Genomic DNA, 26,419 nt, shown 5'->3' with positions numbered 1-26,419 from the left:
ACTAGACTTGAGTACTTGAGTATATATGTTATTTTCTTTCGACAGCTTACGACTTTCTTAATACTACTAAAACATTTATTTGGTTTTTACTATATTAATATATTTTGATGACCGTATATATCGATTACCATCGTCAAGTAATACAAAAATCCGATTAACCTAAATAATTAGGGTAACTAAGGTATGGTATTCATGGAAAACATGTTAGCATTACATATATCATTTGATTATAACAGGTAAACTAGTATTGACCTAAATTGCAATTAAATTAAGAAAGACGAATAAATGACACAAAACACGAGGCCTGAAACAAGTGATCACATATGGGTTCGGGTTTGATAGCATAATATATAACCTAATATATTTATCACGTTTGAAAAAGCTACATGAACATATCTTGTTTCAAAGTTCCGTTTCAAAAACAAATACAATATTGACAATCCAGTTAAAAAGACACACCGCTAAGAAATATTGACTTTACGTTTTCAAACACCAAAAAAAAATGCAACCCTATGATACACTGACTTCATATACACCGAAAAATAACATAACTAAGATATTATCAAAATTACAGTGTACTGACTTCATAATATTAAATACCAAAAAAAGAATACAAACTATAATGTAATCTCAACCACCATCGACTTTTGTAATAAATGATTAACACAAGACAAAGGAAACATACCATATTAACCTCACAACTTGTGATAGAAAAACAACACATGCTAGGTTGTCGTCTCAATGAAAATCCATTCGTACAATATGAGATCCATAAAACAAAGTTAACAAAGACTAATCTTTTCTCCAAAACAAAACCTAAACATAAACCCGCGTATTCAAATTATCCACAAGTAAAATAATAAAAACATGTTTAGGTTCTTTAGCACGGTTCATAAGTTAGATTAAACATATTTATTACATTGCCTTTTCAAAACTGATCGAATTCCCTTTTCATAACTCGTCGGCCCAAACTTCTTTTATTCCTCATTGGTTCACGTTTTCTTTCTGTGGGCCTCTTCATATTATGCAACCCATTTAGTTGTAAACTAGTTACTTACTAGGATATTGCTTCGCGCGCGTTGCAGCGCGGGCAACGAAGGAAGAAACAACATCGTCAAGACGTGTTATGTGGAAAGGATCTCATCTATTTATGTGAAAAAGACATAATATTAGAGTTTTAACTTTAATTTTTACTTTTTAGATTTGCTATTGCTATTTAGATTCAAATCAAACACATTTCAACTTGTTCAATCAGTAAGCAGCACAAAATGCCACACGTTGCGGCGATGTTAGCATAGTGATGTTAAGAGAAAAACTCTGACTTGATGCTAGAACTCTTCTTGAGCTGACTTGATAGAACTCTTCTTGACCGAGAAACAGGTCAGAGGCTCAATCCACATAAGTATTAACAATTTCAAGCAAAATTGCTCATAATCAGTCGACTTTCTCCTCACCCATGCATCTTGCATTTGTGAACATGCTTGCTGTTATTCGGGTTCCAGGCCTTGATAAATGCACCAATCATTTGATAATAAGTTAACGGATTTCCTAGTTTTAAGTAAATCCAACCTGACTCGTTATTAAATACAACCTATTTTGCCTAAATCAACCTGATTTGACCCATTACTAAAAACAACCTTTTTGCTCGAACCTGATTCGACACATTACTAAAAACCACCTTTTTGGCCCAAACCTAATTCGACCCGTTACTAAAACCAACCTTTTTTTTGCCAAAACCTGATTCCACCCATAACTAAAAACAACCTATTTTGCCCGAACCTTTATTAAACCATTACTAAAAAACCTTTAATTTTTGCCCAAACGTGTTTCGGCTAGTGACTCTACCCGCCAATTTACCACCTTTACAGTTCTCTGTCAACATGGCAACAAAAATATTCAAGAAATGATGCTAAACACTAATAATAACCTGAAGAGCACGGCGCAAGGGTCTAACAGACCATTTGGCAGCATACGCACCAAGCCAGGGTGTGTGCCGCCACACAGGCCGCCCATTGCAACTGGCTGAACCTTGCTTGCACCAAGCGTAAGCTCAACATACCACATATCAGGGTTTATCTGCCATAAGACAAAATCACCACACTCCGTGGTTTTTGTTAAATCTCTATTCTTTATCACCTTCGTAGCCGTTTCTATATCAAATGCCACATCTTCACTTTCCCCATGGCATACACATTGTGAATCGAGATTTGCAGCTTCTGACCACAAGAAGAAACCATGTATTGCTAAAGTATGTATTGCTCTGATGAAGTTTCCTGCAACTACTGCAACCAAACAGAGCATGGCCATGATAAACTACAATACCAGTTCAACAACTTCCACTCCAATAACACTAAAATAAACAAAACTCTTTTTCAACATTTAAATTGACCAATTCCAACTTCCAAAAAATGAAAAAGAACATGAATTTATCTTTTTTGTAAATCCCACAAACATGCATGTATCAAAACAATTTGTAATGAGCTGTGTTTAAACGGTTCTTTCCATGACCTTTAGTCATCCACAAATGGCAAACCAGGTTATCATCTATACAAAACAATTTTTAATGAGCTCATTTCCCATGTAGAATTCACTGGTTTACTTCTTTTAGATGCTGAAAACACACCATGTGATGATGTGAAGTACCAGAAATACCCTCCAAAAGCTCATTAATCCCCAAGTGTTGAGAACAACCTTTTATGTTCAGTAGACTTTATACCATCATGTTTGTTTGACTTGTGAGAGTTGAAGTTAAGTTGACTTTGATTAACAACCGGCAACCAGTTGCAACTTTTTTTACATAATTTCTGGGAATAAGTTCTTAACTCTGGTAAAAGAAATCATCAGCGATACCAAAATGTTGGAGTGAGTCAAACAAATCATGACTGTTAGATTTAGTAGGTACCGAGTTCCATGATTCTGGACCTCTTGATCCATTGACCAAACTAAAGTACATTTTTTAAATATACGGTTTCTGAAGAGTAAACTTCCGTTCTGCTCCCTGTGGTTTGATCGCTTTAACAGTTTTGCCCCAAACCTTTAAAAATAGCCATTTTACTCCCTGATGTTTTGGTTTTGTTGCCAGTTTGCTCCCTGCGGGGAGCAAAATGGAAAAACAAACAATTTGGATGGAGTTAGAGGCGGGGAGCAAACTGGCCAAAAAAACCGAAACATCAAGGAGTAAAATGGCTATTTTTAAAGGTTTGGAGCAAAACCGTTAAAGTGACCAAACCACAAGGAGCAAAACGGAAGTTTACTCGTTTCTGAATTTGAGCTCAGAAAGAATGTATATGTTGGGCAAGCCAAAAAGCATGCGGGCCCACTAAATCTTTAAGAACTCCCTCCATATATAGTTTCCTAAAACATGCTTTTTGTTTATTTACAAATTCAACAGATATATTAGATATGCATATGTTAGATTAAATTATAATATTTCTTATATTTAAATCATTTGGAGGATATTATTTATGATGCATGATTGCTTGAATAATAATAGAACTAACCCTCTTAAGTTGAACCAAAAATTGCACTGCTCTTTGAGGCTCCACATGGATTGTTGCAACTGTATAAATTATTAACAATGCAACAGCGTGAACAATACCATCTCAAGCATGCTTTCCATAAAAAAAAGCATAAAACTGGTACCTTTATTCTACAGAAAAAATGACAATCAAATTCTGAATCATTCTGCAAAATAAAACAAGGATTATAAACTTATTTATCAATCTTTACAAACATATAGAAAACATATTACAACAACAGATCAATGATGACAACTAAAACAACATCAATCAAGAAGTGGACAAAACCGAAATTAGGATTTCTAAATCTTCACACATACCTACAATCAGGGGCGGTTCTTAGAAGAGCCGTGGCAGGGCCACGGCCCGGGCAAGTTTTTCGGCCGTAGTGCTAATTTTCCGCATTTCGATCGAAATCTTTTATATATACTATGTTTGGCCCGGGCTTGTCCAGGCTTTTTTTAGTGCCCGTGTCTTTCGGCCCTGGCATGTTCAACGGGCAAGATCCGCCACTGCCTACAATACGAAGAAATCCCATTTATCTTCTATCGGGTCTAACAGATCGACACACACATACACATGGAACTCCTGGTACACGCTCGTAACACTTTTCTAGTGAGGTGATATCCATGCCTTTATAACTTTAGCAACCAAAGTATATGCTAAGTACAGAAAATGAACGTTGATAAACCCTTGCAAAACAAAACACATCACATAATTAAAACTCAAACATTTCATCGAACACCTGGTGTGCAGAAACCAAAAGAAACAATATCAAAAAATTTAACAACCTGTTACAAACTTACTGACTTCAACAAACAGTTACAATTAACCCTAACCCTAACAACAACATGAAGGTTGAAGGAGCTTCTACACAACGACTATAAACTCACCGAGCAGAGGCCGGTTCGGCGTCGTCTACCGCTGCCACTCCACCATCTCCAGAGACTCATTCGCCTGCAAATCAATCAAGAAATCTGTGAAATGTGAGTGTGAATTAACAAATCTGTGATTGTGTTATCCCTTCCACACCGTCTTGCGGAGGCATCCCATGAGCTCCATACCCGATCTACCAAAATTGTACCCGGATTATTATCCAAGACATGAAGGTAGACTTTCGTTCATCGGACCTTGGTCGTAACTTGACCGGATTCTTGCCGGAATTGTGTATTACCAAAAAATAGTCTCAAACAACATATCAAGAGCAGATCTAACTGAAAATTTAACATGCAGTACAATACAATACTTACCGGATCTTTGTCGGAGACTGGTCGGACTTCACCTGAAGTACAACTCTACAACTCACCGCCGCCATGGCGGTCGTTTATGCGTCGGAAGTGGGAGGCGCTGCCGTGCGCAGCCGGGTTCACCACCAGAAATGGAATGGTGGTCCTTCCACCGTATCTCTCTTCTCTCTTTAAAATATGTGAAACTCTCTTTGACGTCTCTGTATTATCTGTGTTTGGGACTGTGTGTGTTTCGCATGGTACACAACTGCAACCCATTTAATAATGAGATAACAATTGGTACAACATGTAAGGCATAATTTACAACCACTGATGCATAGAAATAGAAATGTTGAAAATTAGAGTATTATATATTATATATAATATTATATAACTAGAGGTGTAAACGTTGAATAGTGATACATTGAGTAAATTATACAGATGGTTAACTAAAATTTTGAATTTAGTCCCTATCTTTTCAAAAATACACGAATGGTTTCTATGGTTTGCATTTTATAATGTATCTAGTCCTCAACTTTTACCAAAAGTACACAGATGGTTTTTGTGGTTTGCACTTTGCCAAAAAAATCCCTGGTGATGAAGAACGAAAGAGAATCACCATGCTGAAACTGCAAAATTGATCAAACCAATACAATTTAGTAAATGCCTTGCTACCTCGGATTAGTCAGATCATTGTATTGTATTGAACGCCAACGTGTAGGAGATAGTGAGATGTGTAGGAGATAGTGAGATGAATCAGCCGTCAGTGATGATGGATAGAACGATCACCGAGCATAGACTTCTAGAGATTTTTTAACCAAAACTATTAGTTTTGGATGGTTTCGCGCCTATCCTTAGGTGTGTAACACTCACATACTCACTTTCCCCTTATATGATATATGACTAATCTAATTGGTTATTGTGCGTGTGTTTTACAACAAATTATGTGATTATGTTTCAATGTGTTTTCCCTTTAAATTCGGGCAATAATTACTCTTTTTTTCAACGGTGGGATGATTTTAGTAAAAAGAGAATAAGAGATTATGTATGAGTTCATTTGGCTAACCGAAAATTAGTCAATGGATCAGTTTAGGTGTGCTTAAATTAATATACGGATCAAAACATACAACTATTATAAACATGCTAACTTTAAAATGGTTTAGAATTACATTATTACTATTGTGTGATTAAAATGTCATAAAATGCATTTGATTTTAATATAATTCACTTTGGCTAGATAGATCATATCCAAAAAGTAAAGCAACATAGAACGGATATATATAAATGAAGGGAGCTTATATTTCTGGGAGGGGTTATCTTCCTAGTCTTCGACACAAGAAAAGGGTGTGAAAAATCCTTTTCTTATGTCGAAATAATAATGATTCTTTATATTGTTCGTCAAACAATCCTAGTGTTAGTTTTGATTTTTTACAGACGTATCAAAACGTTTTCTAGAGTTATTACGTATTTATTTCTTATTATATTATCTTATAAAAATTAATAATTACGCATGCTATAAATAAAAAAATATATAAAAAGTGGTGGACAAACAAAAGAGAAGGGCATTAATACCACATGTAATCATTGTTCCTCTCTATCACATACTTATCGTCGATAGCACCACCACTCCACCAGCTCACCCACCACCGTGACCGGAACCATTTTGCTGCCACTCTACCAAATAAAAATATAGTGAGTAAATCTATTTTATATTTTTTCTATAAAACAATTCATTTTAACATGACTTCTTTTCGTCCAAAACACGTTTTAATCCAAATCAAATACATACATATGTTAATAGGATGAAGGATAGGGACAACAAATTCTCTCTAATCCTTAATGCGAGGAGGTTGTATCAGCATATAGATAACTAACCCTGTGAATACATGATGAAACGGTTTGTATATGGATAACTTTCCTATAAACAGTGTGTCATAACTAACCAGCAAGATCAGGTACTAACCTCTAAAATAACATAACATTTTAAATAAACTACGCCTAAAACACACCGAATGAAATATCAATAAACCTAATGACGCTAATACAAGTTTAACAACGCACATCAGAGCTTTTAACCTATAAAACCATACAAGTTTATATTAAGTCTTCTTCATCCCCTTATAATCATAACACATTATAAACAAAATCCACACAATCTGAAACTTAAATTCAAGCTATAAAAGCAATAAAATATCAAAAATCAGTACAAAATCTGTTAAACAAAGTAAACGAATCAAGTATACCAAACGAAATTGAAGAGCGACCTTAGGACCGACCTAATCTCTTATGCGATTCAAGTTTACAACTTTATAATACATTAAGTTTTAAAAATCTAGATGATGTGAGAATTTCAGTTGGAATAATACCCTGTTATTGATTTCTGGTTGAATTCTCCGACTGTGAAATCGATTTGGTGATGATGTTTGTATGCAAATGAACTTAGGGCTTTGACATAAAAGGGTGTATTTGAGAAAGGGATATGAATGAGTGTTTATTAAGTGATATCATAATAAAGTAACAGATATTTTTATTAATTCTTTTTTTTTTCAGTTTTTATTTTCTTAGATTTTGCACTAACATTTGATTTTGTTTTTTTTTTTTTTTTTTTTTTTTTGCAAACAATCAAAGTAAATCCGTATTTTGTAACCGAATACGAGAACTTTTTTTTGATCTCATGTGTAGATGAGAGGAGTACCGCCTACCGGACTCTATATCGGATAAGTGGATGTATTTTAAAATCCGATTGTCATTAAAATTTTGTTCTCATATCATTTTTTTATGTAACCTAAATCATCTACATAAGAAGGACAAACATGTGATTTTTCAAGAGTGCGCAATTCGCTGGTATTAGCACTATTATGCACTGATTTCAACTACTATTGGTTTTGCTTTTAAATTAAACCCATGCATTACATTTGATGTGCGTTTGGTATATATGTTTTTTGTTAACAAAGATAGATTAACAACCCGTGAGTATTCACGGGTGATAACCTAGTTTTTTCTATAAAACAATTCATTTTAACCTGACTTCTTTTCGTCCAAAACACGTTTTAATCCAAATCAAATACATACATATCTTAATAACCTGACTCCTTTTCGTCCAAAACACGTTTTAACCCAAATCAAATACACATATATCTTAAAACGGTTTGTATTAACCCGACCCGATCCACCAGTGTTTCAGGCTTACCCTTGTTATATTTCAAGTTTAACTTGGTGAAAACATAAATTTATAAAATAAACTTTTAAAAATAAAAACAGCCACAGGCTTTTCATTAGACCGTGGGGTATGGTGGGGTGGGGGTTTGAGGCATGGGTTGACACGTAGAATCGTAGATTATGAGGCACTCAATACACAAACCCAAGTTCATAGGGGTATGGTGGGCGTGGCTGGGCTGGCGTGGCCAAGCCACATGATATCCCGCCAAGTTCATAGGGCTAGTTTTGTTGGCCAATGATATCCCGCCATGTCAGCCTCGTAGCCCCGCCCCACGCCTGAGCTGAAACTCCCGCCCAAGGGGCCACGCCCAAACCCAAACCCACCCGAGGTGGTGACTTGGGCGTTTCTTTCCACCCACGCCCCAACCCAGCCTCATACCCCATAAAAAATAGCCTATACATTACACGGTAGGCTACGTGTCATCCTATAACAATATACAAGCCCAGCAAGGCAACAATCCCCTGTAGCCAACTCCACGTTAAGAAAAATCCCAAATTTCAGCCCACAGACATCATTCAGCCCATCTATCAACCCAACGGCCAAGATCTCTCCACGTGTACCGATCCACATATCCTAACCGTGCAGAACACCACCTCTGATCATTCCTTTAAACTAAAGCAACAAATCCACACAAACAAACCCTCACTTCTGCGTAGATCTCGCCGTGATCAACTTCCGTACAACTATCGCCGGAAAAGTAACCGATCGGAGATCATTACGGCCGCCGGAAAACTTCACCGGAGGTATATTATTTGTTTTCGAGTTCAATGTGTTCATCAGTAGATCACTATATCCAATGCGCGATGTAAATTAATGAAATCGCTTGATTTTACCTAGGGTTTGAACATTTTTTTGTTGATTTGTTTTATGTTTTCAGTGTTTTTGCTTCGTTTTAGGTTTAGGAAGTGTTTATAAGTATAATGCTGGAATTGTTTTGATGCGAGAGTATCAAAAGTGGTGAAGTTGACTGATCAGTTAGTAATAAGTAGGAAATGTCTGTTGATTATGATCCTCAGTAGTTGATTTGATGCTACTTAAATTGGTCAAAGGTAATATATTCTCTGATTTTCTTATGTTTTCCAGTATGTATGCTTCGTTTTTAGGTTTAGGAAGTGTATATAAGCATAATGCTGGATGTATTTTGATGTGAGTTTCAGAAGTTGTGATTCGATGAAGCTGACTTTGAAAGTGTTTTCTGTTGGCTGATCAGTTGGTAATAAGTAGGAAATATCTGTTGATTATGATCCTCAGTAGTTGATTTGATGCTACTTAAATTGGTCAAAGGTAATATATTCTCTGATTTTCTTATGCTTTCCAGTATGTATGCTTTGTTTTAGGTTTAGGAAGTTTATATAAGTATAATGCTGGATGTATTTTGATGTGAGTTCCAGAAGTGGTGATTCGGTGAAGCTGACTTTGAAAGTGTTTTCTGTTGGCTGATCAGTTAGTAATAAGTAGGAAATATCTGTTGATTAGATGCTCAGTAGTTGATTTGATAAAATTAATATAAGAGTAAATTGCCAAAACCGTCACCGAGTTTTGGGCATGTTTGCCAGTTTCATCTAAAACAACTTTTTTTGCACTAAATAGTCCTTCACTTTTGAGATTTTTTGCCATTTTCATCCAAAAGTCTAATTTGCTTTATTTTTCCTGTTAAATATTTGGATGAAAATGGCAAAAAATTCCCAAATCTCAGGGACGATTATTGCAAAAAAGTTAGATGTTTGGATGAAAATGACAAAAAATCCCAAAAGTGAAGGGTAGTATGGTACAAAAAAATTGTTTTGGATGAAATTGACAAACATGGCCAAACCTCAGGGATGATTTTGACAATTTACTCTTAATATAATATCTGATTGTTATGATATTAGCATGGTTTTAAAAAACGGTTGAGGCGTGCGCCTCGAGGCGCGCCTCAAGGCGAAACGGCCAAAAAACGATTCTGAGGCGCGCCTCAAGGGGTTTATACTGTATGTGCGCCTCAGAGGGGCTGAGGCGCTAAAATGGCTGCGCCTCAGGGGTTTTTGATATTTGTTTTTGAGTTTTTGTGTCAATTTTAAACAATTTATGTCTTTTTTATGTGTGTTTTTGATTATTTTGATGATGAATTTAGTTAGTGTTACTATTTTTATAAGATATATAATATTTATATTTATTTTTTAACTCCGCCTCGGGCTTACGCCTCGGTTCGCCTCGAGGCTTACGCCTCGTGAGGCGAAGGGAAAACGCCTCGAAACTCGTGTCCGTTTTTTTAAACCTTGGATATTAGTAGGTTATTTGATGCTACTTACGATGGTCAAAATTAATATATTATCTGATTCTTTATGTTTTACAGTGTGTTTGCTTCGTTTTAGGTTTAAGAAGTATGTATTAGAATAATGCTGGAAGTATTTTGATGTGTGAGTATCAAAAGTGGTGAAGTTGAATTTAAGTGTTTTCTGTTGACCTGATCAGTTAGTAGTATGTAGGAAATATCTGTTGATTGGATGCTTCGTAGTTGATTTGATAAAGTTAATGTAATCTTAGATTGCTATGATAATAATATGCTTAGTAGTTGATTTAATGCAACTTAAGATGGTCAGAATTTATATAAATCTCTGATTTTTTTATGTTTTCCAGTATTTCTGCTTCATTTTAGGTTTAGGAAGTATGTATAATATAATGCTGAATGTACTTTAAGTGAGAGTATCAAAGTGGTGAAGTTGACTTTAAAGTGTTTGTGTTGACTGATCAGTTATGACAATAATGTGCTCAGTAGTTGATTTGATGCAACTTAAAATGGTCAAAATTAATATAATCTCTGATTGTTATGATAACAATATGCTTAGTAGTTGATCTGACGTAACACTTTGCAGAATCAGAGACAATAAATACATTATATTGGTAGACACACATAGAACTTTATTAAAACTTCAGTAAGTGTTACAAGTTGCAACAATACACGTGTCCTCTTTTGGTAACCGTGAGAATATGTTAAGCAATGGGATCAAGTAAAATGCAGCATGCGCTGGGCAAGTGGCCTTCGTGGGGGTTAAAGGCAGAAAATGGATCTATTAATGATTTAATTCTTGTTTTACAGACTTATGTTAATCAAGCAGCATAAACTGGTTTAAATCTTGCCATTGTATTTTGTAAACATATTAGAAAGGACATGTCTTTGTTAACATAGTAAAATTTGCAGCATTGTATGTTTTTTGTGTATGATTTCTATTTTAAAAATTGTAGAAGCTTTGGTAAATAATCTGAATGATTATATTTTTGTTGACAGGGGAGCTCTAATCAATGCAAAAACATGGTATGCTTAATTGCTTATCTTTCGCTAGTAAATTTATTTATTTATTTTTTTTAATTCACTCCTATCATTGCTGAGCTATATTAATTTTTTCTTCTTTAATTTCTTTAAGATGATTATAATTTGTCATATGTACAACATCATTTTTTTAGATTTATTTTTGGTTTTTTGGTATGCATTTTGAGTCATAAAATGCAAATTTTGAGCAAAGGGATTGCTGTTTGTAGATAATCGAATATCTAGTGATGAGGTATTAATAAACATACATGTCAGGAAGTGTTTATTTGTTCGTCAAGTATTGTATTAACATAAGTAAAACAAATAACCAACTGTATGCAAAACTTCTGTTTAAAAACTTAATGCTGCTTTGCATTTATGCAAGTAGTTCTATTGACTTTAAGCAAATTCATTGACTAGATATACAGATTTGACTATTCTTATGCACCCTTTGGGAAATATCAAAAAAAAAAAAAAAAACTTTTTTGACACTACTCACTGTTCCAGTCTTCCCAGAACAAAGACATCTGGATGTCAAAAGCTCAAGGGAACATAGGTGAAAACGGTGAACTAGCACACAGTAATTCCTCACGAGTTGAGCCCAAGCGTTCACATCAATGGTTCATGGATGGCAATGATGCGGATTTTTTTCCCAACAAGAAACAGGCAGTTGAAGCTCCCCACCCAAATTCATACACCGCACTTTTAAACTCGAACGTTTATTGTGAAAGTTCGTCTAATTTCCCCTCTGTAGCGGGGCAATTCAGTGAACGGTTTTTCGACAATGAACCACCAAGGACTACCAACTTATTCGGGGTTGATTCTGCATTTGGAGGTTTTAGTTACGGTGGGATTAGAAAAGTCAAAGTCAGCCAAGTCAAAGATGCTGATGATTTTCTATCCGACACTTTCAACAGGGTGGATAACAATTTTATGTCGGTCAGTGTACCTTACAGGGAGAATGCTGGATATATGTCTGTGGGCCCATCTGCCAGCAAGGATAACACTCAATCATTTGTTAAAGAGGATGAGAACAATATATCTATGGATGCTTTCAATCAACAAAATAACTCTTTATCGATGGATCTTGTTTACGGTAAGCCGACTGATGATCAGAGAATGCCAATGGGACATTCATTCGGTGAAGACAATATTATATCTTTCGGTGGATTAAACGAAGATGCGGATAACATTAGTTCTTCAGGAAGGCTTGTATGCAATTATGACTTTTTAATGGGTCAATCTTCGGTTCAAAGATCAGAAGAGAAGGGTTTATCTGAATCTACAAGTGATGCAGTTATTAGTGGCGCACAAGTAATTTCCCATGGAGATGCTATTCTAAAGAAAAAAGAGCAAAAATTAACTAAAAAAATTCCCCCAAACAATTTTCCGTCAAATGTTAGAAGTTTGTTATCAACCGGTATGTTAGACGGCGTTCCGGTGAAGTATGTTGCATGGTCAAGAGAGGTACTTGTGGATTTAACGAAAGTCTTATTATCTTTATTATTATTATTATTATTATTAGAGTAAAATGCCATTTTCGTCCCTGAGGTTTGACCAGTTTTGCGACTTTTGTCCAAAGGTTTGTTTTTTCGCATCTGGATCCAAAAGGTTTGAAATCTTGCCATTTTCATCCAACTCGTTAGCTACATCCATTTTTCTACGTTACATCAGGGGTATTTTTGTCTTTTATGTTAACTTAAAGGGCAATTCGATTTTTTGAATACTTGTACATTATGCTAAATGCTTGTACATAAAGTGAAAAAGACCGAATTGCCCTTTAAGTTAACAAAAAGACGGAAATACCATTGACTTAACTGAGAAAAATGGATGGAGTTAACGAGCCGGATAAAAATGGCAAGATTTCAAACCTTTTGGATCCAGATGCGGAAAAACAAACCTTTGGACAAAAGTTGCAAAACTGGTCAAACCTCAGGAACGAAAATGGCATTTTACTCTTATTATTATTATTATTATTATTATTATTATTATTATTATTATTATTATTATTATTATTATTTTGACAACTGGTCCATGTTTTTTGCTTATGTCTAATAATTCATATGCATGGTAGAAGGAGCTCCATGGTGTCATTAAGGGTGCAACCTATCTTTGTGGCTGTAAATCATGTACCTTTTCAAAGGTGAGCTTGTTGCATAAGGTGTTACATATGTAAGTAATTTTTAATCCATTTTTGCTTACCTAACAACCAGGTATTTAATATTTTAAGGCGATTAATGCTTACGAGTTTGAGCGTCATGCTGGCTGCAAGACAAAGCACCCAAATAATCATATTTACTTCGAGAACGGGAAAACAATCTATGGCGTTGTTCAAGAACTGAGAAACACACCTCAAGATGTGTTGTTTGAAGTAATTCAGACGATAACTGGATCTCAAATCAACCAGAAGTCTTTTCGAATTTGGAAAGGTGTGTGTGTTTTTAAATTATGTCACTAAAGATGTTTCAGAAACCCTATTTCTTGTATATGTTATATTATGCCTTTTTTAATTTATTCATGACCACATTACTTTCCTCGCTCTTTAGAATCATTTCTTGCTGCTACTCGTGAGCTTCAACGGATATATGGGAAAGAAGAAGGAATTGTGTCGTAGAGAGTTGACTTGGTCAAGGTACGGCATTATTTTCGATTACTGTTATGTTTAGTAGTTTTATTTTAATTGTATTGGGTGCCAGAAACTTTGCCTTTATGTAGGCTATCTATTATAACATCCTCTCTTACTCAAGATTGGTAGAGAGTTTTTTCTTGATTAAAAAAGGTTTTTTTGTTATATAATATTTTATTGGCAATTTGGATTTAAATAATCCCAACTTTCTCAATTTGGCCGATAATAATCCTAACTCAGTTATTTGCCGATAATAATCCGAACTGGTCCACTTTTGGCCCCTAATAGTCCGCCGTTAAAAATAGCTTAACGGAGTTAAGTTTATTTCCGAATCACAAACCGATGTTTTAGGGATTTTGATTAGAACGAGGATACGAGTCGATTTATGTAAAACTTTCCTCGAAATGGTGCTCCAAACGGCTTGATTTTTGTTAATTGGAAGTTTAAACACCCGAATGGAAGCACCGTTTTCGTCGTTTGGGGCAGTCTTCGAGGTAAATTTTACATCAATCAACTCGTATCCTCGTTCTAATCAAAAGCCCTAAAACATCGGTTTTTAATTCGGGAAAAAACTTAACTCTGTTAAGCTATTTTTAATGCAGACTATTATCTGCCAAAAGTGGACCAGTTCGGATTATTATCGGCAAATAACTGATTTGGGATTATTATCAGCCAAATTGAGAAAGATGGGATTATTTAAATCCAATTTGCCTATTTTATTTACATCGGACACTATCCTTTTTTCCTTGGTAAACCTTAAACATGACAAGTTTTAAAACTTACCATACAACAAAGTAGTAGAGGCAGCAATCTTACTTATTTAGAAATGGCAATGGGATATTTTTGTAATCATGATTAGCACATTAATTGTTCATAGAATGGCCAAAAACCTGGTCCTACTTGACATTCTTCAACCCTTTTGTAAAAATGACCTGTTTCAATACTAACCAGTTTTAAGTAGGTTTAAAAGAACGGAAACGAGCCTCAAGGCCTTTTTCCGTTAGCGTCACGAGGCATAAGCGGTAAGCCTCCTCGAGACATTATTAAAAAAATAATTAAAATGTGTATTTTATCTCATAAAAATGAAAAATCACAATTTAATATAAAGCAAACGTCATAAATATCACAATTTAAGCACAAAAATAGTTCAACAACCAATTTTAGTAATGTTATGACATTTAAATATTATAAAACTCGTTTCCTCATCCTGGACCACATCATCCTCAATGTTCTCATCAACCAAATTTAGTTCGTCATCGTCATCTTCATCCACATTGTTTAGGGATGACACATAAACAACGTTCCTGAATTGGGAGAAGACCTAGTCGGAGATTGAGAGAAGACTTGCATCTGTGTTGTTGACGAGGATAAGGTTTCAATGTTGTTTTTTACCTATTTACTACACTGGGCCTTTAAACCATTGTTGGGTTGGCCCGCCAATTAAGTCCACTAAGCACTAAAATGGGTTAAAAAAGGTCCAGAAAATTAAAAATTAGGCAAGTTTTACAAGGTTTGGTGAGACTTAAGCCTCAGCGCCTTAGCCGAGGCGTAAGCCTAGGTTCCATTTGACCCCCATGAGTAAGCCTCTTGTGCTTTTTTACAGCGCCTCACCTGAGGCGTAAGCCTCAAGGCACGCCTCAGAAAGCCTTTTAACCTATCACTTTTAACATATTACACAACCCGCTCATTTTGTCACTCCACAATGTAATAGTATTAATATTAGATATGGACTTCAATATCATAGTCTATGCAGTTAATGCAGTAAAAAATCGGATATCGGTCAAGGATTGATATGTGAGATATAGGTTATCGCCAATGGCGGAACCAGCCCAAAAAGTTAGGGGTATCCTAATTTTTTTTAGGATCAGGGTTATCCTTTATATAACAGAAACGGAGTTGAGAGGTATTTTTACACTACGGAAATGGAGTTAAGGGGTATTTTTACACTACGGAGACGGGGTTGAGGGGTAGCCCGTGCTACCCCTATTTGTACTATAAGTCACTGGTTATCGCAGTGGGATATCGGTAATTTTATATCATGCAGGCTTTATATATATAGCTATTTAACACTAACAATTTAGTATACTCTCCTACCATTAACAAATTAACCTTTTGCAACTTGCAAAACACTAACAATTGTAGCAACTAGGAACTGATTAAGACTTAAAACACTAATAATTAACAATCAAGACTTAAAAGTTAAAACACTAATAGCATCAATAAGCAGAAAGACGAATGGTAGAACTATGTCGGTCAATTATTAATCAAATATTTGACATGGGGATCGATAACGGATATATCACCTATATTAAATACATAGATCATACTATCATAGTTACATAAGCAGGTTAATAACATTGATTAAGAAAATAAAAAACACTACCATTTCTAAGGGAAGTTCATTTTCTTGTTCATTAAGGCTAATGCCTTATTTTGCTGCTTTCTACCCCAACCTATACCACATTGTTTTTTTTTTTAAATAATAGATGGATGAAGTGCTCAGGCTCAGCTGACTCAATCTTTTACTGTACATCAGCTGTCTGATTATCTCCATCCGATGATTTGATAGTAATAACCTTCTGACAACAGTTCTCTTCAGATTCTTTTTCTGATATTTGTTTTTCTGGTGACATTTGCTCACCAATAGAAAGCTCGTTATCCTTGCTTTTACCCCAAACAACCATGTAAAGCCCTGCAACTATCACAATAGCTCCAAGAACCCTGTGAGAGAGTATGTGTTTAGGTAGATGATCAACAACTGGGATTTTTTTAATTTAAAAAAAAACGGTTGTTTTTACCTTCCTAGATATGTTTGCTCGGCTAGAATAATGGAGCCCATGATAGCTACTATTATCATACTTAACGGACTGAATGCTGTCACAAAAACAGGACCCCTATCTTTCATTATAATTCCTTGGATGTAGTAAGCGAGACCCGAACACATTACCCCCTGCATAGACATAAATGAAAGTTGGGTTACATATGCACAGTTGCACACACCTAACTATAACTGGTTAGCCCATACTAGCAGTTTACATTTTTTTTTCACAGCACGATTGTTTTATACCTGATATATGTAAAGGTGACCAAGCCGACCCATATTCTATACTTCCACCTCTTAACATATTAAACGGGTGATATAACTTCCAAGCAAACGAACTAAATTTTTAATGCAAGAAACCTTCTAAATTATTTATTCGGAAAATTTGATTATAATTGAGTTGATGTATCTTTTGTAATCACAATAGATATTTATAAAAATGGAAAAAATTTGGACTAAGTGTCTCGACCCTAACCAAATATTTATTTGTTTTGACCCGTTAATTGTGCCACTTGCCAATTTTGTTACATCTAGGTATGTGGATGGTGAATTGGCATGATGCCGGTATGCGGATTCTAGCTTGACAATTATTTTTGTACTTTTTAATTCTCTTATTTTGTTAATGGTTATTTATAAAGAGTAAAGTACACGGATGGTCCCTGCGGTATAACAAAATTTTGGATTTGGTCCCTACCTTTCCAAAATTACACGGATGGTCCCTGTGATTTGCACTTTGTAGCACATTTAGTCCCTGGCTAACATATCTAAAGGTTTTAGCATATCCGAGTTAGGGACTAAATGCGTTACAAAGTGCAAACCACAGGGACCATCCACATACTTTTGGAAAAATCTGGGGACTAAATGTGTTAAAAAGTGCAAACCACAGGGACCATCTGTGTACTTTTGAAAAGCTTGGGACCAAATCCAAAATTTTGGTAAACCAGAGGGACCAACCATCCGTGTACTTTACGCTATTAAGCTATTTATAAATGTATGATTTTTTTTTAATTATTTCGAGATCCTTACACTGTAGAGTGTTGCTAGAAGAGTGGTATCCCACTTAACAGCCCAAACTGCTGCCTTCCCTCTCTCCATCACTAGTGCCACTATGGCTCCCTCAATTGTGCCCAAGAAGCAAATCCAAGCAGTTAAAGACAGCTCAGCCGGATAAGACTTTAGTGTAATTGCCTACAATTAATAAGAAAAAAGGAAACATATAAAAATTAGGAACTGTTAATAATATTTAGTTATCATATCTTTAAAAAAAAAATATAAACTCTTACTTGCAAAACCATGAAGCCAGACCAACTAAAACATCCAACCGTGATCATAATAGCACCCTTGAGAGAATGACGTAAATCTACACCGTTGTGTATTACATTTATGTTATTTCGTCCCCTTGTCCAAAATAGCTCCAACAAAGGGCCTTTAACCAGTGTCATAAGCATGGCTCCTGCAACGGTTGTAATTGTTCCAACTACCTTTGCTTGGCTGCGGATATTTTTTAGGTTTACCGCCTCAAGCCTGAATCAACCAAAAATTCACCAACGTATTAAAAATTTTCTTCACAAACATCAACAATTGATCTCAACTCCAACTCTTTCTCGAGTCAATTTGAACTTGTGTTCTAATCGTCGTAACGGGTCGAAACGATTCTAGTTGAGTTGGCCCGTAAACATGTTTTTTTTTTTGATTTTCTATACATAGTTAACGTGTTAGTTATGTTCATAAAAACAACAATATTACAATAATAATCTAAGTTTTGAATAAAACGACTTAGGAGGTTGTATACGTTAATAACTACTGTTGTCCCCCTTTTAGTTTTAGCCATTATTGTATTTTGACCTCTTATAGATAGGCACAACCCAAATCGGCCCTTTTATATGTGAATGGGTCAAAAGAAGCCACTTCTGTAAATGAGGGATATGGTGAATTGAACTGTCAGTTTTTTGGACCCTGTTGGTAAATATTGGTTTTATGTTCATGAATCAATAGGAAGTTAGAACATACATATACTGTGACACATGCCATGCACATGTTTTATTCATGCATTCTTTATGCATGTTATGCATGTGAACTTTTTTTTTTCTTTTTCTTTTTACCTTAAAATGTAGGCCATGATAAAAGTTATAGCTGGAAGAACGTTGGTCATTGAAACCGCAAATGTTGCTGTTGTGGCTTCCATCCCTAGAAAATAAAGATTCTGATCAATAACTGGCCTGCCAAACAAAAAACATAGGTTAGTTTTAGGGCTGCAAACGAACCGAACAAACACGAACAAGTCCTTGTCCGTGTTTGTTTGTTAAGAAATACATGTGTTCACGAACTGTTCATGAACGCTTACCGAACGAGATTTTATGTCTGTGTTTGTTTGTTAAGGAAATGAACTTGTTCATGTTCGTTTGTTAATTTTAGACAACGAACGATGATGAACACAAATGAGCACAAACTAATGTTCATGAACACAATGGTAACAAACGTTCATGAACAAAATATATAATACATTGACACTTATTAAATATTTTATTTGTCGTAATTTTGAAGTACTTAAATAAAATATAAAAGCTAAAAACACTAATGAACTATCGGACACAAACGAACATGTTACCAAACGTTCACGAACATAAATGAACGAACGCGCCCTCTGTTCATGTTTGTTCATTTAACTAAACGAACGAAATTTCTCGTTTGTGTTCGTTTGTTTAATAAACGAACGAACACAAACGAACTTTCTGCCGAACGCAGAGCCGGCTATTGGGCCGGCCAAGCCGGGCAACGGCCCGAGGCCCAAGCTGTTAGAGGGCCCGAAAAATTTCTAAAAAGTTTTATATATTACAAATACTATAAATATTTTACTCATAAGTAGTCATAATCTACTATAGCTCATTTGCTAAGAGCATTCTACTTTATCGTTGGCATCTCCGGTTCGATCCCTCCATTCCCTTTAAAATAATATTTTTTTTTCCTTTTTATCAAATCAACGTTAATACTGCCCTTTACAATAATATTTTTTCCCCTTTTTATCAAATCAACATTAATACTGTGTATATAACTTGTTCAAATGATGCAAAAGCAATAATCTACATTAATACTATGTATATAACTTGGCAAATGATGCAAAAGCGATGTCAATATTTACAAGTGAATACAACAAATCAAATTCATATACAAGCAAATATGATCCACATTGCTGATATATCTTTATATCTATTATTTTAGTTTTTTAGTTTTTTAGTTTTCTATTGTTTTAACTTAGTATACCTTCATCTAAAAGTGACTGTTATCATAAAATGTATAAAATGTATGAGTAAAATATAAGAATGTTATATGTGATAAAGTAATATTATTACTTTAGTATATTACATTTTACTTATGCTTATTAAAACCTTTTGGGTGTAATATTTATTATTTACATTGAGTACCTGTATTGTACTATACTGAACAAAACCAAAATTCGATCAAATTATAGGGAGGGGCCCGAATTTTTTGTCTTGCACGAGGCCCAAATAATCATTATCATTCTCGGGGACGGCTCTGGCCGAACGGTTTACGAACTGTTTGCCAAACATTTGGTTCGTTTGCAGCCCTAGTTAGTTTATAAATCATAACATTATACCACTGACACATGTTTGTTTTTTACTATTTAGAAAAAAAAATTGAACACTTACTCCAATAGTGCAAGCAGCATAAGCTTCACAAAAATCGATTTGGTCATCTTTGGCCTTACTTTCCTGTTACAGAAGTAATAATTAGGGAATAAATCGTGCATAAAGATTAAACTGGTGCGAATCTACGTGTGTGTGTGTGTGAGAGAGAGAGAGGGAGGGAGGGAGAGAGAGAGAGATACTTGTCTAGAACCATGGCGAAAGGGGCCATGGCAACGGTGGCAACAGCATGGCGATAAACAACAAACACATAATTACTCATTCCTTCATTCAACGCAACTTTAGAAATAACATCCATTCCTGCAAACCCGAATTGCAAAAAGACGACTGCAAAAAAGGGTTTCCCCTTTCTAAAAAACTCGCTTAATCTTTTACCCTCGACATGCTTATTCATCGTGATATGTATATTTGCTAGCTTGAAAGTTGAAACCACTTGTTTAAGATGAATGGAAATACGCTACCCTCGTATGTTTATATATACAAGACTTAAGGAGTGATAATAATCATTTCAGATACTTTGCATGTTTATCCATCCTCACTTTTATCCTGAAAACAACACTTAAAGGGGGAAAACTGATGCCACTTTATTATGCATGGAATTATATATAAAAATGTTTAAAAAAATACACTTACTTTTTATATTGAGTTATTGACTATTTGACCCTAGTTTTGGTGGAAAGCTATAACAATTTGCGTATTATGGCTCTTTTGCAGGGATGAGATGGCAAAACTTGGCTGCTGAGGCACTCTACCTTAGAAAATCGGAAATGAGAAACAAATCAAGATTCTGTTATATGATTTTGGTAAGTTTTTTTGTTGAGCCGATTAGAATTGGTTTTGGTAAAATGTGTTGTAAGACGGTAGTATGATGAAAGGCGTGTTTTCATGGTATTATTTCGTTATGAAAGGCGTGTTCAACAATGATGAGGTTGCTAACCATAAGAAAAGGGGGGCTTACTGCATAAAAAGTAATAAACTTTGGCATGATTTGAGTATCCATCCTTATTTTCATTATAAAAAGTTAACCTGACTTTTGAAAATTTTGTTAAAAAGCCATAAAATCTTTATTTTTTATTGGCAAATTGGATTTAAATAATCCCAACTTTTTGAGGTAAGTTTTACATAAATCGACTCGTATCCTTGTTCTGATCAAAATCCATAAAACATCAGTTTGTAATTCGGAAAAAAAGCTTAACTCCGTTAAGCTATTTTTAACGGCGGACTATTATCGGCCAAAAGTGGACCAGCTCGGATTATTATCGGCCAATTATTGAGGGATTATTATCGTTCAAATTGAGAAAGCTAAGATTATTTAAATCCAATTTGCTTTTTTTATTTTATTTTAGGTGATGTATACACGTTACATGTGTAACCAACTCAAAATTACTACGTCTCACTTGCTTACAAGTCGCAAGATTACATACAAGGTTACAGATTACCGTAAGATGGTTAACTTTTCCTATATTAGATTTTGGTTGTCATATCTAACTCGTTTAATAAAAACGGTATGTCGGGGTTCGGTGGCTCACTTTTTTATGCAGCCCCCACCGCCCTTAAAACTCTTGAACATTTATTGTTTATTCTCTATTTTTCTAAATCAAAACCTAGCTATTAAATTAAACGGTAGGCATTTAAAAGCATAATGTATAGTATAATTCAATAGTTTACCATTTGTGGGATCCTCATAAGCAATGCAACATCAAAGCTTTAACTCAGAATCAAGAATCTTTATCAACTTTAATGTTGTATGTATTCTTCTTTCATCATTGTTATTCGATGGTTTTTATTCTACATAACTGTTTGCGGGTTTTAGTTTTACCTCAACTTTACATCTTTATGATCTCATCATAGGATTGTTTCTTCTTTATACGTGAAAAACTTCAAGACGTATATACTTTGTAGCGCGAGTGCGTTAAAGATTTTGTTTTTGTTAATTTGTTGATGGGCATTGGATAATAATAATGCAAAGTGAAGGTTGAGTATGAAAGCACTAATTTCTTTTAAAAGGGTTTTATGGGGAATGATGGTGCAGGACAATGAGTGTTTTCAATTGGGTTGTTTTATATGTTCGCCACGCAATTTACAACTTTGTTTTTGTGTGGTGGATTATGTCGTAGTTTATGTTGTTGGCTTGTTTCGAGACCTTTGTTTCAAGAACAATCCACTTGTCATTTGTTTGTATGTTTTTTTTTTCTGTCGATATGTTTGTTTCACTTGGTATTGGTTGTTAGTAGTATATGCCAAGTGCCACTTAGCATATAGGTTGCGAAATGGGCAACCCTACTAACTTATAAGTCATATGGGTAGAATTAGGGATGTAAATGGACCAAGTCAGTCTTGCTTTGTGTTTGATTCGTACCACATGTGTGTGCTAAAAACAACGTTGTTAAAGGTTGTTGCGTTGTGCTTGTTCATACGTGTATGTAAGTTGTCCATAACCCATTACATTATGAATCATTTACACCTTGTGTACAATGGTGCGTGAGGAAGCCATTAAACAATAAGTTTGGTTTATGTGTTTTTGGTGCTCAAAGCTGCCTAGCTAGATTAACCCTTTGCCTCGTGGCGTAGTTGCTTTTCACGCCCAATTATATGTAAATGACTATAAATGGGGTTTTTAAATTAATTAAGTGAACGTCAGTTTGTTTATATACGTGTTTTTTTAACAAAAATTTTTTACTCCTAAATATCATATAATCTTGGACTTGCAAGGATTTGAACCTGTAAGAAAAGTGTAAAATCAGTTTTTTTTTTTGAACGGCCAAGAAACTCAATCCCGAGCACTCTCGGGGCACCCACTGGACAAACGGAGTACTCCGAGAGTAACCCGAGTCCACCACCAATTCCGGGGAAAACCCGGTAACCCATCCGTCCGTAGGCACGACAGTGAAATTACCGGTAAAACCCGTTTGGCTCAAGCATCCAACCCAGGTTTCCTTGGGTCATATTCAATTGTTAATAGTGTGTTGTGTGACGTTACATGTATACAAATATATATTTCTTATAAAAGATTCATAACTTCCACCAAACGAGAGGGAGTATTATAACCAGGAAAAACATCAGTGCTTAGAATATTTCAGAATAAAATAATATTTATTTAAAATCATGGACGAATGTACGTTTAAATGTACAAGTTTATAATTCAAAGTTAGTGGTGTAGATGATTGTTCAATATAACACTTATTTTAAATAAAGGATCGTTTGTATATAGTATAGATAAATGCATGGATGGATTCTTGCTTTTGTTATACATAATGTATATTATGATTCTTGTTTTTGTTATACATAATGTATATTATGATTTTTTTGACCGATCCTCAATATTTTTGAAGTTAATTAAAAAACATTTACTTATTCATGTTGCATTTGAATATCAAAGGAAAAAAAGGGACGAGTAAGGAATTTGATCTAGTACTTTAGATATTCTTAGTAAATAGTTGATAAACTTGAATTACTTATAATTGTCTTTTTTTTTTTTATAATTACTTATAATTGTCTAAAAATCTCATTGTAGCTCTTACGTTACCGCTGACAGATAAAATTTTATCATTTATGTGACTCGTCCGAACCAAAAATTCTAGCGTTGGGTTAAAAGATACCTAAGAATCAATACAAGAATCGACTCTGATTAAAACAATCTTAGTTACTGCTAATTAAAGTATAAGACGATTATGTCATATATCTCTCTTTTATTGGTCATATGCAGGTATATTATGTTTGACGTTTTCTTTATTTTAATTTTAATTTTAATCGAGTTTTGCATCTAATTCTGTATTGTTTAATAAATTATTAGTTACTGCTAATTAAAGTAAGTGGATGATGGATAATGCATCTTCACTATGAATTTTCAAATTTTTTGAGAAATGAATCCGGATATTTTATTTGGTGGAGTACCTTTAGATGGAACTGAACGTCATACTTCTCCTTTGTATGGATTTTTATTATTATTATTTTAAAGTTTTGACTTCTAAAATTCTATAAACGTTTTATTTTTTACCTTTTATTCGTATATAATATTTTTCGTAAATACGTTTGGTTTACATACCCTTGCCTCGTGGCGTAGTTGCTTTTCGTGCTCAATTATATGTAAATGACTTTATAAACGGGGTTTTTAAATTAATTAAGGGGCTGTTTGGCAAATTCTGAATGGTTAAGTGTTGAACCAGTAAGAGATCTGAACCATTAAGTACTGAATCAGTAAGAGGTCTGAACCATTAAGAGTCTGTATAATGCTTAACCGTTCAGAGGCAAATGTCTAACCAATTCAGATTAGAGGTCTTAACCATTCAGACTCTATATAATGCTTAACCATTCAGAGGAAAATGACTGAACCATTCAGACATCTGCTTGTGAAACAAACAGTCTGAACCATTAATTGCTGAATCAGTAAGAAGTCTGAACCATTAAGAGCCTCATTAAGAGGTAAACAAACAACCGCTAAGTGAACCGTCGGTTTGTTTATATACGTGTTTTTTTAACAAAAAAGTTTTACTCCTAAATATCATATAATCTTGGACTTGCAACGATTTGAATATGTAAGAAAAGTGTAAATTCAGTTTTTTATATACACAATATTGAATTGTTAATAAATATGTGTTGTGTGACGTTACATGTATACAAATATATATATTTCTTATAAAAGATTCATAACTTCCACCAAACGAGAGGGAGTATTATAACCAGAAAAACTTAGAATATTTCAGAATAAAATAATATTTATTTAAAATCATGGACGAATTTACGTTTAAATGTATAAGTTTCTAATCCAAAGTTAGTGGTGTAGATGATTGTTCAATATAACACTTATTTTAAATAAAGGATCATTTGTATATAGTATAGATAAATGCATGGATGGATTCTTGCTTTTGTTATACATAATGTATATTATGATTCTTGTTTTTGTTATACATAATGTATATTATGATTTTTTTTTTTGACCGATCCTCAATATTTTTGAAGTTAATTAAAAAACATTTACTTATTCAATATTTTTGTAGTTAATTAAAAAACATTTACTTATACATGTTGCATTTGAATAACAAAGGAAAAAAAAGGGTAGAGTAAGGAATTTTATCTAGTACTTTAGATATTCTTAGTAAACTAGTGGGATTCCCGCGCTTCGCGGCGGGCTTACGGTCGGCATCAACTCGATTCGTTAAAGTATCACCACCGTATCGGCTCGGTTCTTATAGCAACCAAAAGAGATACACCCAAAAAGATATCTTCACGTGTTTTATATTGATCAAAAACTATAAAAACAAATGCCGATACTAGTACCGATGCTATTTAGTCGGGGCATCAATTCGGTCACTAGCACTCGTTATAGCTTACGGTACTAATAATACTCTATTGCCAATACAACTTTATTTTCAATTAGTTTGTACCGTCACATCGAGAAAATCATAAAAACGAATACAATAATGGTACCGATATAGTTCGAACAGTATGGTTTGGTTCTTCACGGCATTAGAACAAAAAAATCAACTACATTTACCTATTCGATTAAAAATTTTATCAAATCGTATTTAAATTAAGCATGTCGCAAGAGTGTATTCAAAATTTTATATTATGCAACTCATGATAACAAAAAATGGTAAACAGTCTAACTGTACTTAAAAAACTCAATGAATTTTATATCGTCATGTCGAGAAAACCATAAAACCAATTATAATGCCAGTATCGGTGTTCACTCAAATAAAAATATTAACGAATCGTTGATAAAAAATAAACACGTCGCAATGATATATTCGAAACTTTAATAAATGTCATATTATATTACTCAAATAATGAAAAGAGTAAATAACTTATAAAACATCATATTATATTGCTTAATAAAAAAAGGTAAACGACATCATTTTATATTACTGTGTACAACTTAGTTTTAAATGAAATTTATGTCTAAAGTTAGATAAAAATAAGCACATCAAAATTGCATACCCGAAATTTTATAAAATATTGAATTTCTTTAGATTATAAGCGAAAAACGAAGTCTATCCAAAAGAAATTGCAAAAATAAAAATATTATAATATTTATATTAAAAATAATCAAATAAA

The 26,419-nt window shown here is 34.2% G+C and overlaps 3 protein-coding genes and 1 long non-coding RNA gene across 13 annotated transcripts; 1 reads left to right on the top strand and 3 right to left on the bottom strand.

Moving 5' to 3' along the window:
* Nucleotides 1–682: 682 nt before the first annotated feature.
* On the bottom strand, nt 683–3,073 carry LOC110880665. Its single transcript, XM_022129147.2, has 2 exons — nt 1,928–3,073; nt 683–1,504 (listed from the first exon to the last, which is right to left on the bottom strand). Exons 1-2 carry the CDS (start codon nt 2,305–2,307, stop codon nt 1,435–1,437), a joined length of 450 nt encoding a protein of 149 aa, XP_021984839.1. The 5' UTR covers nt 2,308–3,073; the 3' UTR covers nt 683–1,434.
* A 360-nt stretch (nt 3,074–3,433) lies between these two features.
* LOC110880676 lies at nt 3,434–5,011 on the bottom strand. Its single transcript, XR_002559411.2, has 5 exons — nt 4,769–5,011; nt 4,412–4,475; nt 3,839–4,210; nt 3,643–3,684; nt 3,434–3,559 (listed from the first exon to the last, which is right to left on the bottom strand). It is a non-coding gene; the product is annotated as an uncharacterized LOC110880676 (long non-coding RNA).
* Nucleotides 5,012–8,554: 3,543 nt separating this feature from the next.
* On the top strand, nt 8,555–21,352 carry LOC110880680. Of its 10 annotated transcripts, XM_022129169.2 has the most exons (9): nt 8,583–8,707; nt 8,861–9,013; nt 9,122–9,248; nt 11,233–11,259; nt 11,761–12,720; nt 13,328–13,396; nt 13,484–13,682; nt 13,800–13,885; nt 21,080–21,352. In XM_022129169.2, the coding sequence occupies exons 4-8, from the start codon at nt 11,257–11,259 to the stop codon at nt 13,865–13,867; spliced, it is 1,299 nt and encodes a 432-aa protein (XP_021984861.1). In that variant the 5' UTR covers nt 8,583–8,707; nt 8,861–9,013; nt 9,122–9,248; nt 11,233–11,256; the 3' UTR covers nt 13,868–13,885; nt 21,080–21,352. The 10 variants fall into 10 exon arrangements, 8 of the variants coding, with proteins under 8 accessions (XP_021984871.1, XP_021984868.1, XP_021984849.1 ...); XM_022129184.2 differs by lacking the exon at nt 8,861–9,013 and having other exon boundaries at nt 8,582–8,707; nt 9,068–9,248; nt 11,770–12,720; XM_022129167.2 differs by lacking the exon at nt 8,861–9,013 and having other exon boundaries at nt 8,582–8,707; nt 9,068–9,248.
* Nucleotides 16,116–20,822, bottom strand: LOC110880737 (WAT1-related protein At2g37460-like). The gene is made up of 7 exons (XM_022129200.2): nt 20,548–20,822; nt 20,369–20,431; nt 18,803–18,919; nt 17,984–18,224; nt 17,727–17,888; nt 16,678–16,829; nt 16,116–16,600 (listed from the first exon to the last, which is right to left on the bottom strand). Exons 1-7 carry the CDS (start codon nt 20,757–20,759, stop codon nt 16,402–16,404), a joined length of 1,146 nt encoding a protein of 381 aa, XP_021984892.1. The 5' UTR covers nt 20,760–20,822; the 3' UTR covers nt 16,116–16,401.
* Nucleotides 21,353–26,419: the final 5,067 nt, after the last annotated feature.

The sequence above is a fragment of the Helianthus annuus genome, chromosome 1 (genome assembly GCF_002127325.2).
Source record: "Helianthus annuus cultivar XRQ/B chromosome 1, HanXRQr2.0-SUNRISE, whole genome shotgun sequence".
NCBI classification, from domain to species: domain Eukaryota; kingdom Viridiplantae; phylum Streptophyta; class Magnoliopsida; order Asterales; family Asteraceae; genus Helianthus; species Helianthus annuus.
The sequence above is the reverse complement of the archived record's forward strand: the minus strand, read 5'-3'. Positions and strand labels throughout refer to the sequence as shown.